The 12,259-nt window shown below is 42.9% G+C and overlaps 1 protein-coding gene across 3 annotated transcripts in view; it reads right to left on the bottom strand.

Moving 5' to 3' along the window:
• Positions 1-12,259, bottom strand: part of LOC148400019 (uncharacterized) — a 298,099-nt gene that overhangs the window by 263,441 nt on the left and 22,399 nt on the right. For all 3 annotated transcript variants that reach the window (XM_088372235.1, XM_088372237.1, XM_088372236.1), the window contains exons 8-11: positions 9,679-9,849; positions 9,478-9,555; positions 7,743-7,913; positions 7,542-7,619 (exon numbers count right to left, since the gene is read on the bottom strand). In XM_088372235.1, coding sequence (XP_088228361.1) covers positions 7,542-7,619; positions 7,743-7,913; positions 9,478-9,555; positions 9,679-9,849 — 498 coding nt within the window. The remainder of the gene's footprint in view (positions 1-7,541; positions 7,620-7,742; positions 7,914-9,477; positions 9,556-9,678; positions 9,850-12,259) is intronic.

The raw sequence follows: 12,259 nt of genomic DNA, 5'->3' as shown, positions 1-12,259 counted from the left end.
TGTTGTTCAGTGCGGCATAATGTTGTTCAGTGCGGCATGGTGTTGTTCAGTGCGGGATGGTGTTGTTCAGTGCAGGATGGTGTTGTTCAGTGCGGCATGGTGTTGTTCAATGCGGCATGGTGTTGTTCAGTGCGGGATGGTGTTGTTCAGTGCGGCATGGTGTTGTTCAGTGCGGCATAATGTTGTTCAGTGCGGCATGGTGTTGTTCAGTGCGGCATGGTGTTGTTCAGTGCGGCATGGTGTTGTTCAGTGCGGCATGGTGTTGTTCAGTGCGGAATGGTGTTGTTCAGTGCGGCATGGTGTTGTTCAGTCCGGGATGGTGTTGTTCAATGCGGGATCGTGTTGTTCAGTGCGGGGTGGTGTTGTTCAGTGCGGGATGGTGTTGTTCAGTGCGGCATGGTGTTGTTCAATGCGGCATGGTGTTGTTCAGTGCGGGATGGTGTTGTTCATTGCGGCATGGTGTTGTTCAGTGCGGCATGGTGTTGTTCAGTGCGGCATGGTGTTGTTCAGTGCGGCATGGTGTTGTTCAGTAGGGCATAATGTTGTTCAGTGCGGCATGGTGTTGTTCAGTGTGGAAAGGTGTTGTTCAGTGCAGGATGGTGTTGTTCAGTGCGGCATGGTGTTGTTCAGTGCGGAATGGTGTTGTTCAGTGCGGCATGGTGTTGTTCAGTGCGGCATGGTGTTGTTCAGTGCAGGATGGTGTTGTTCAATGCGGGATCGTGTTGTTCAGTGCGGCATGGTGTTGTTCAGTGCGGCATGGTGTTGTTCAGTGCGGCATAATGTTGTTCAGTGCGGCATGGTGTTGTTCAGTGCGGCATGGTGTTGTTCAGTGCGGCATGGTGTTGTTCAGTGCGGCATGGTGTTGTTCAGTGCGGGATGGTGTTGTTCAGTGCAGGATGGTGTTGTTCAGTAGGGCATAATGTTGTTCAGTGCGGCATGGTGTTGTTCAGTGTGGAAAGGTGTTGTTCAGTGCAGGATGGTGTTGTTCAGTGCGGCATGGTGTTGTTCAATGCAGGATCGTGTTGTTCAGTGCAGCATAATGTTGTTCAGTGCAGCATGGTGTTGTTCAGTGCGGCATGGTGTTGTTCAATGCGGCATGGTGTTGTTCACTGCGGGATGGTGTTGTTCAATGCGGGATCGTGTTGTTCAGTGCGGCATAATGTTGTTCAGTGCAGCATGGTGTTGTTCAGTGCGGCATGGTGTTGTTCAGTGCGACATAATGTTGTTTAGTGCGGCATAATGTTGTTCAGTGCGGCATAATGTTGTTCAGTGCGGCATGGTGTTGTTCAGTGTGGAAAGGTGTTGTTCAGTGCAGGATGGTGTTGTTCAGTGCGGCATGGTGTTGTTCAATGCAGGATCGTGTTGTTCAGTGCAGCATAATGTTGTTCAGTGCAGCATGGTGTTGTTCAGTGCGGCATGGTGTTGTTCAATGCGGCATGGTGTTGTTCACTGCGGGATGGTGTTGTTCAATGCGGGATCGTGTTGTTCAGTGCGGCATAATGTTGTTCAGTGCAGCATGGTGTTGTTCAGTGCGGCATGGTGTTGTTCAGTGCGACATAATGTTGTTTAGTGCGGCATAATGTTGTTCAGTGCGGCATAATGTTGTTCAGTGCGGCATGGTGTTGTTCAGTGCGGCATGGTGTTGTTCAGTGCGGCATGGTGTTGTTCAGTGCAGGATGGTGTTGTTCAGTGCGGCATGGTGTTGTTCAATGCGGCATGGTGTTGTTCAGTGCGGGATGGTGTTGTTCAGTGCAGGATGGTGTTGTTCAGTGCGGCATGGTGTTGTTCAGTGCGGAATGGTGTTGTTCAGTGCGGCATGGTGTTGTTCAGTGCGGCATGGTGTTGTTCAGTGCAGGATGGTGTTGTTCAATGCGGGATCGTGTTGTTCAGTGCGGCATGGTGTTGTTCAGTGCGGCATGGTGTTGTTCAGTGCGGCATAATGTTGTTCAGTGCGGCATGGTGTTGTTCAGTGCGGCATGGTGTTGTTCAGTGCGGCATGGTGTTGTTCAGTGCGGCATGGTGTTGTTCAGTGCGGCATAATGTTGTCCAGTGCGCCATAATGTTGTTCAGTGCGGCATGGTGTTGTTTAGTGCGGGATGGTGTTGTTCAGTGCAGGATGGTGTTGTTCAGTGCGGCATGGTGTTGTTCAATGCGGCATGGTGTTGTTCAGTGCGGGATGGTGTTGTTCAGTGCGGCATGGTGTTGTTCAGTGCGGCATAATTTTGTTCAGTGCGGCATGGTGTTGTTCAGTGCGGCATGGTGTTGTTCAGTGCGGCATGGTGTTGTTCAGTGCGGAATGGTGTTGTTCAGTGCGGCATGGTGTTGTTCAGTGCGGGATGGTGTTGTTCAATGCGGGATCGTGTTGTTCAGTGCGGGGTGGTGTTGTTCAGTGCAGGATGGTGTTGTTCAGTGCAGGATGGTGTTGTTCAGTGCGGCATGGTGTTGTTCAATGCAGGATCGTGTTGTTCAGTGCAGCATAATGTTGTTCAGTGCAGCATGGTGTTGTTCAGTGCGGCATGGAGTTGTTCAATGCGGCATGGTGTTGTTCAGTGCGGGATGGTGTTGTTCAGTGCGGCATGGTGTTTTTCAGTGCGGCATAATGTTGTTCAGTGCGGCATGGTGTTGTTCAGTGCGGCATGGTGTTGTTCAGTGGAGGATGGTGTTGTTCAGTGCGGCATGGTGTTGTTCAATGCAGGATCGTGTTGTTCAGTGCAGCATAATGTTGTTCAGTGCAGCATGGTGTTGTTCAGTGCGGCATGGTGTTGTTCAATGCGGCATGGTGTTGTTCACTGCGGGATGGTGTTGTTCAATGCGGGATGGTGTTGTTCAGTGCGGCATAATGTTGTTCAGTGCAGCATGGTGTTGTTCAGTGCGGCATGGTGTTGTTCAGTGCGACATAATGTTGTTTAGTGCGGCATAATGTTGTTCAGTGCGGCATAATGTTGTTCAGTGCGGCATGGTGTTGTTCAGTGCGGCATGGTGTTGTTCAGTGCGGCATGGTGTTGTTCAGTGCAGGATGGTGTTGTTCAGTGCGGCATGGTGTTGTTTAATGCGGCATGGTGTTGTTCAGTGCGGGATGGTGTTGTTCAGTGCAGGATGGTGTCGTTCAGTGCGGCATGGTGTTGTTCAGTGCGGAATGGTGTTGTTCAGTGCGGCATGGTGTTGTTCAGTGCGGCATGGTGTTGTTCAGTGCAGGATGGTGTTGTTCAATGCGGGATCGTGTTGTTCAGTGCGGCATGGTGTTGTTCAGTGCGGCATGGTGTTGTTCAGTGCGGCATAATGTTGTTCAGTGCGGCATGGTGTTGTTCAGTGCGGCATGGTGTTGTTCAGTGCGGCATGGTGTTGTTCAGTGCGGCATGGTGTTGTTCAGTGCGGCATAATGTTGTCCAGTGCGCCATAATGTTGTTCAGTGCGGCATGGTGTTGTTTAGTGCGGGATGGTGTTGTTCAGTGCAGGATGGTGTTGTTCAGTGCGGCATGGTGTTGTTCAATGCGGCATGGTGTTGTTCAGTGCGGGATGGTGTTGTTCAGTGCGGCATGGTGTTGTTCAGTGCGGCATAATGTTGTTCAGTGCGGCATGGTGTTGTTCAGTGCGGCATGGTGTTGTTCAGTGCGGCATGGTGTTGTTCAGTGCGGCATGGTGTTGTTCAGTGCGGAATGGTGTTGTTCAGTGCGGCATGGTGTTGTTCAGTGCGGGATGGTGTTCAATGCGGGATCGTGTTGTTCAGTGCGGGGTGGTGTTGTTCAGTGCAGGATGGTGTTGTTCAGTGCAGGATGGTGTTGTTCAGTGCGGCATGGTGTTGTTCAATGCAGGATCGTGTTGTTCAGTGCAGCATAATGTTGTTCAGTGCAGCATGGTGTTGTTCAGTGCGGCATGGTGTTGTTCAGTGCGGCATGGTGTTGTTCAGTGCGGCGTAATGTTGTTCAGTGCGGCATGGTGTTGTTCAGTGCGGAATGGTGTTGTTCAGTGCGGGATCGTGTTGTTCAGTGCAGGATGGTGTTGTTCAGTGCGGCATGGTGTTGCTCAGTGCGGCATGGTGTTGTTCAGTGCGGGATGGTGTTGTTCATTGCGGCATGGTGTTGTTCAGTGCGGCATGGTGTTGTTCAGTGCGGCATAATGTTGTTCAGTGCGCCATAATGTTGTTCAGTGCGGCATGGTGTTGTTCAGTGCGGGATGGTGTTGTTCAGTGCAGGATGGTGTTGCTCAGTGCGGCATGGTGTTGCTCAGTGCGGCATGGTGTTGTTCATTGCGGCATGGTGTTGTTCAGTGCGGCATGGTGTTGTTCAGTGCGGCATGGTGTTGTTCAGTGCGGCATAATGTTGTTCAGTGCGCCATAATGTTGTTCAGTGCGGCATGGTGTTGTTCAGTGCGGGATGGTGTTGTTCAGTGCAGGATGGTGTTGTTCAGTGCGGCATGGTGTTGTTCAGTGCGGCATGGTGTTGTTCAGTGCGGCATAATGTTGTTCAGTGCGGCATAATGTTGTTCAGTGCGGGATGGTGTTGTTCATTGCGGCATGGTGTTGTTCAGTGCGGCATGGTGTTGTTCAGTGCGGCATGGTGTTGTTCAGTGCGGGATGGTGTTGTTCAGTGCAGGATGGTGTTGTTCAGTGCGGCATGGTGTTGTTCAGTGCGGCATGGTGTTGTTCATTTCGGCATAATGTTGTTCAGTGCGGCATAATGTTGTTTAGTGCGGCATGGTGTTGTTCAGTGCGGGATGGTGTTGTTCAGTGCGTTATAATGTTGTTCAGTGCGGCATGGTGTTGTTCAGTGCGGCATGGTGTTGTTCAGTGCGGCATGGTGTTGTTCAGTGCGGCATAATGTTGTTCAGTGCGGCATAATGTTGTTCAGTGCGGCATGGTGTTGTTCAGTGCGGGATGGTGTTGTTCAGTGCGGGATGGTGTTGTTCAGTGCGGCATGGTGTTCAATGCGGAATGGTGTTGTTCAGTGCAGGATGGTGTTGTTCAGTGCGGCATGGTGTTGTTCAGTGCGGCATAATGTTGTTCAGTGCGGCATGGTGTTGTTCAGTGCGGCATGGTGTTGTTCAGTGCGGCATGGTGTTGTTCAGTGCGGCATAATGTTGTTCAGTGCGGCATGGTGTTGTTCAGTGCGGCATGGTGTTGTTCAGTGCGGCATAATGTTCAGTGCGGCATAATGTTGTTCAGTGCGGCATGGTGTTGTTCAGTGCGGGATGGTGTTGTTCAGTGCAGGATGGTGTTGTTCAGTGCGGCATGGTGTTCAGTGCGGGATGGTGTCTTTCAGTGCGGCATGGTGTCGTTCAGTGCGGCATGGTGTCTTTCAGTGCGGCATGGTGTCGTTCAGTGAGGCATGGTGTTGTTCAGTGCGGCATGGTGTTGTTTAGTGCGGCATGGTGTTGTTCAGTGCGGGATGGTGTTGTTCAGTGTGGCATGGTGTTCAGTGCGGCATGGTGTTGTTCAGTGCGGTATCGTGTTGTTCAGTGCGGTATCGTGTTTCTCAGTGCGGTATCGTGTTGTTCAGTGCAGTATCGTTGTGTTGTTCGTATTGTGTTTAACACTTAGCCTCTAACACTTAGCCTCTAACACTTAGCCTCTAGCATCTAGAAGGTAAATAAATAGGAAGGAAGGACTCACCGGTGACGTCTTCGCCCACGTCCAAGCGTTGTACTTTGTATTTTCATCCTTCTGACAGTGGAAAACATAGCCAACAAACACCGTGGAACCTAAACGAATGAAAGAAAACTATCATTTGGCCACAACCAACATTCACAGATACAACACAATGTGACGTGCGGGGTTGAGGTTAAAGGTTGAGTGAAGGGCCCTCGTTTTAAACTACTTTTTTGAAAAGGATTGGGAACAAGTAAGACGTATTTAATTTATTTAATGGGAAGTAGTAAGAGCTATTGAATTTAATCTATGTATTATATTCTATTGTATTGTATTCTGTTGTATTCTTTTGGATTGTATTCACACTAACCCCACTAAAACTTCAGCCCACAAAAACTCGCCTCTGGCGCCTAGCCTCTGGCACTTAGCCTCTAACACTTAGCCTTTAACACTTAGCCTTTAACACTTAGCCTTTAACACTTAGCCTAGAAGGTGAATAAATAGGGTTAAAGGTTGAGTGAAGGGACCTCGTTTTAAACTACTTTTTTGTAAAGGAGTGGGAACAAGTAAGACGTATTTAATTTATTTAATGGGAAGTAGTAAGACTTATTAAATTTATTTAATCTACTTTTCTTCCCAGGCAAAATTTGATGTGCTGCAATTCCAAATTTCCAAAGTGAATGAAGGAATGAAGTCCTTTAAATTATGATTTTGTATAAATACTAGGCATTAACACAAAATCGACGGCACAAAATGGGCAGACTTTACTTGTTTGAAAAGGACTGGTTACAAGACAGACTTTTTTAATTTATTTAATGGGAAGAAGACTTATTTAGTTTAATTGATCTATTTTTGTTCCCTGGCAAAATTCGATTTGCTGCAATTCCAAATTTCCAAAGTGAATGAAGGAAAGAAGTCGTTTAAATTATGATTTTGTTTAAATACTAGGCATAGACACAAAATCTACGGCACAAAATGGGCAGACTTTACTTGTTTGAAGAGGACTGGTTACAAGACAGACTTTTCTGATTTATTTAATGGGAAGAAGACTTATTTAGTTTATTTAATCTATTTTTGTTCCCTGGCAAAATTGGATTTGCTGAAATTGTATTTTGCCAAATCTTGCCTTGAGACCTGATAGGAAGTATTAAACGCTTAGTTAAATCAATACAAGTTGGTAATAAGAGCGAGTAATGTTGGTTGAACCGATGAATGAAGGTTGAAAGCAATTTAAATTATGACTTTGTATAAATACTAGATATTAACAGAACATCTACTGCGCGAAATGGGCAGAGTTTACTTGTTTGAGAAGGAGTGGCTTATTCAAAACTAAGATTTATTTAATCTGTTTGTTCCCAGGCAAAATTGGATGTGATGCAATTCCAAATTTCACCACATGATGGTGCCCAATTTTGACTTCATAGGACATATTAAACACTTAGCTTGTTATTATGTTCAAGGTAATCAGATTTGTTTATTATTCTAATGGCCTCTTCAAAACTATTCTGGATTACTACTTTGGATCTATTCTACATTACTTGGCAACAACATACTCTGTAACAGATTAGGCAGTATAATCATATCTGTTAACTTGAGAGTGCCCACACTCAATCTACTTATCGTGATGTGTTAAATCAATTACTGTTAGACATTATTTGTCTGATAATCTACCAAATCTTTGAATTGAAGAATTTGTGATTTAATTAATAGCTTGTTGTTATGTTAAGGGTAATCAGACTTGTATATAATTCTAATGGCCTTCTTTTGAAAACTATTCTGAATTACAACTTTGGATCTTATATTACTTTGCAACAATCTACTCCGTGACAGATTAGGCAGTATAATCACATATGTTAACTTCAGTGCCCACACTGTATTTATTTATGGTTATTTGTTAAATCAAGTACTGTTAGACATGAAATAGGAAGTGTTTAACATAAATGTTATGGCTACTCACCATTGTAGCTCGCTCCTGGTCAATGATACGAGCCTCTTCTTGCAGTGGAAAACTTGCAGCCAACAAACACCGTGGAACCTAAAGGAATGAAATTAAACATTAACATTTCGCCTCGACCAATTTTCACACGTACAACGCAACGCGGCTACACTTCTGCTATTACAAACGTAAATCTCCTTAAACACAATGAGTGTTACTTACCGTGTACGCTCTAGACGGTCCAGTTGCAAGCAGAAAATAAAGATATTTCTGTTGATAATCGTCGCTGCTCAGTGGCTCACGGCCATCGCGCCAACAGATTTGAATTTTGGCGGAGGTTCGGGCAATTACGTCATATCCACGGCACATGACTGCGACGTAATACCCGCTTATCTGAAACGGCAGTTAAAAGTAGAGTTACATCAAGTTTTCTTGGAACCTAAACGAATGAAAGAAAACTATCATTTGGCCACAACCAACATTCACAGATACAACACAACGTGCGGGGTTGGGGTTAAAGATTGAGTGAAGGGCCCTCGTTTTAAACTACTGTTTTGAAAAGGAGTGGGAACAAGTAAGACGTATTTAATTTATTTAATGGGAAGTAGTAAGACTTATTAAATTTATTTAATCTACTTTTCTTCCCAGGCAAAATTTGATGTGCTGCAATTCCAAATTTCCAAAGTGAATGAAGGAATGAAGTCCTTTAAATTATGATTTTGTATAAATACTAGGCATTAACACAAAATCGACGGCACAAAATGGGCAGACTTTACTTGTTTGAAAAGGACTGGTTACAAGACAGACTTTTTTAATTTATTTAATGGGAAGAAGACTTATTTAGTTTAATTGATCTATTTTTGTTCCCTGCCAAAATTCGATTTGCTGCAATTCCAAATTTCCAAAGTGAATGAAGGAAAGAAGTCGTTTAAATTATGATTTTGTTTAAATACTAGGCATAGACACAAAATCTACGGCACAAAATGGGCAGACTTTACTTGTTTGAAGAGGACTGGTTACAAGACAGACTTTTCTGATTTATTTAATGGGAAGAGGACTTATTTAGTTTATTTAATCTATTTTTGTTCCCTGGCAAAATTGGATTTGCTGAAATTGTATTTTGCCAAATCTCGATTTGAGACCTGATAGGAAGTATTAAACGCTTAGTTAAATCAATACAAGTTGGTAATAAGAGCGAGTAATGTTGGTTGAACCGATGAATGAAGGTTGAAAGCAATTTAAATTATGACTTTGTATAAATACTAGATATTAACAGAACATCTACTGCGCAAAATGGGCAGAGTTTACTTGTTTGAGAAGGAGTGGCTTATTCAAAACTAAGATTTATGTAATCTGTTTGTTCCCAGGCAAAATTGGATGTGATGCAATTCCAAATTTCACCACATGATGGTGCCCAATTTTGACTTCATAGGACATATTAAACACTTAGCTTGTTATTATGTTCAAGGTAATCAGATTTGTTTATCATTCTAATGGCCTCTTCAAAACTATTCTGGATTACTACTTTGGATCTATTCTACATTACTTGGCAACAACATACTCTGTAACAGATTAGGCAGTATAATCACATATGTTAACTTGAGAGTGCCCACACTCAATCTACTTATCGTGATGTGTTAAATCAATTACTGTTAGACATTATTTGTCTGATAATCTACCAAATCTTTGAATTGAAGAATTTGTGATTTAATTAATAGCTTGTTCAGGGTAATCAGACTTGTATATAATTCTAATGGCCTTCTTTTGAAAACTATTCTGAATTACAACTTTGGATCTTATATTACTTTGCAACAATCTACTCCGTGACAGATTAGGCAGTATAATCACATATGTTAACTTCAGTGCCCACACTGTATTTATTTATGGTTATTTGTTAAATCAAGTACTGTTAGACATGAAATAGGAAGTGTTTAACATAAATGTTATGGCTACTCACCATTGTAGCTCGCTCCTGGTCAATGATACGAGCCTCTTCTTGCAGTGGAAAACTTGCAGCCAACAAACACCGTGGAACCTAAAGGAATGAAATTAAACATTAACATTTCGCCTCGACCAATTTTCACACGTACAACGCAACGCGGCTACACTTCTGCTATTACAAACGTAAATCTCCTTAAACACAATGAGTGTTACTTACCGTGTACGCTCTAGACGGTCCAGTTGCAAGCAGAAAATAAAGATATTTCTGTTGATAATCGTCGCTGCTCAGTGGCTCACGGCCATCGCGCCAACAGATTTGAATTTTGGCGGAGGTTCGGGCAATTACGTCATATCCGCGGCATTTGACTGCGACGTAATACCCGCTTATCTGAAACGGCAGTTAAAAGTAGAGTTACATCAAGTTTTCTTGGAACCTAAACGAATGAAAGAAAACTATCATTTGGCCACAACCAACATTCACAGATACAACACAACGTGCGGGGTTGAGGTTAAAGATTGAGTGAAGGGCCCTCGTTTTAAACTACTGTTTTGAAAAGGAGTGGGAACAAGTAAGACGTATTTAATTTATTTAATGGGAAGTAGTAAGACTTATTAAATTTATTTAATCTACTTTTCTTCCCAGGCAAAATTTGATGTGCTGCAATTCCAAATTTCCAAAGTGAATGAAGGAATGAAGTCCTTTAAATTATGATTTTGTATAAATACTAGGCATTAACACAAAATCGACGGCACAAAATGGGCAGACTTTACTTGTTTGAAAAGGACTGGTTACAAGACAGACTTTTTTAATTTATTTAATGGGAAGAAGACTTATTTAGTTTAATTGATCTATTTTTGTTCCCTGCCAAAATTCGATTTGCTGCAATTCCAAATTTCCAAAGTGAATGAAGGAAAGAAGTCGTTTAAATTATGATTTTGTTTAAATACTAGGCATAGACACAAAATCTACGGCACAAAATGGGCAGACTTTACTTGTTTGAAGAGGACTGGTTACAAGACAGACTTTTCTGATTTATTTAATGGGAAGAGGACTTATTTAGTTTATTTAATCTATTTTTGTTCCCTGGCAAAATTGGATTTGCTGAAATTGTATTTTGCCAAATCTCGATTTGAGACCTGATAGGAAGTATTAAACGCTTAGTTAAATCAATACAAGTTGGTAAGAAGAGCGAGTAATGTTGGTTGAACCGATGAATGAAGGTTGAAAGCAATTTAAATTATGACTTTGTATAAATACTAGATATTAACAGAACATCTACTGCGCAAAATGGGCAGAGTTTACTTGTTTGAGAAGGAGTGGCTTATTCAAAACTAAGATTTATGTAATCTGTTTGTTCCCAGGCAAAATTGGATGTGATGCAATTCCAAATTTCACCACATGATGGTGCCCAATTTTGACTTCATAGGACATATTAAACACTTAGCTTGTTATTATGTTCAAGGTAATCAGATTTGTTTATCATTCTAATGGCCTCTTCAAAACTATTCTGGATTACTACTTTGGATCTATTCTACATTACTTGGCAACAACATACTCTGTAACAGATTAGGCAGTATAATCACATATGTTAACTTGAGAGTGCCCACACTCAATCTACTTATCGTGATGTGTTAAATCAATTACTGTTAGACATTATTTGTCTGATAATCTACCAAATCTTTGAATTGAAGAATTTGTGATTTAATTAATAGCTTGTTCGGGGTAATCAGACTTGTATATAATTCTAATGGCCTTCTTTTGAAAACTATTCTGAATTACAACTTTGGATCTTATATTACTTTGCAACAATCTACTCGGTGACAGATTAGGCAGTATAATCACATATGTTAACTTCAGTGCCCACACTGTATTTATTTATGGTTATTTGTTAAATCAAGTACTGTTAGACATGAAATAGGAAGTGTTTAACATAAATGTTATGGCTACTCACCATTGTAGCTCGCTCCTGGTCAATGATATGAGCCTCTTCTTGCAGTGGAAAACTTGCAGCCAACAAACACCGTGGAACCTAAAGGAATGAAATTAAACATTAACATTTCGCCCGGACCAACATTCACACGTACAACGCAACGCGGCTACACTTCTGCTATTACAAACGTAAATCTCCTTAAACACAACGAGTGTTACTTACCGTGTACGCTCTAGGCAAAATTGGATGTGATGCAATTCCAAATCTATCTGAAACGGCAGTTAAAAGTAGAGTTACATCAAGTTTTCTTTTTTAATCAACACAATCATTTACAACCGTTGACCAGAAAGAATCGTCGAAATTCGACGTCCCCCACAAACGCCACGTCACTCGCTTTTCAGGGCAACAAAAGTACTTCTTTTTAAAAACGATGAGTTGTACTTACCGTGTACGCTCTGGACGGTCCAGTTGCAAGCAGAAAATAAAAATATTTCTCTTGTTAGTCGTATGTTACCATCCGCTGTGTCTTTGTCAACATCGCCGTCATTTTCCTACTTCCTGCTGCGAGCCGCGCCCACGGATTTAAATTTGGGCGGAAGCTCTTTCCATTGGCGTCGTTTTCGCGTATAGCAAATCCGATTGGTTGGGAAGGGGGCACGGTTATGCAGCCGAGGAGTCCTGTGATCGGTGGGATGTAAAGTAGGCGTCGACGTCACGTCCGCGTCACGTGACCACGACGTGGCAGACGTCAAATAGCAACCGCTGTTTTGTTTAGTAGACTTACAGTTGTTATGCATTGACATAATGGCGCACACACCAAATAGATTTAAATAAATTAAATAATTCTTCTGCCCACTCTCTTTTAAA

This window comes from Syngnathus floridae, chromosome 3, assembly GCF_059516105.1.
Source record: "Syngnathus floridae isolate MCC-2025c chromosome 3, RoL_Sflo_1.0, whole genome shotgun sequence".
NCBI lineage: Eukaryota > Metazoa > Chordata > Actinopteri > Syngnathiformes > Syngnathidae > Syngnathus > Syngnathus floridae.
Note: the sequence above shows the minus strand (reverse complement) of the source record. Positions and strands in the feature narration are given on the sequence as shown.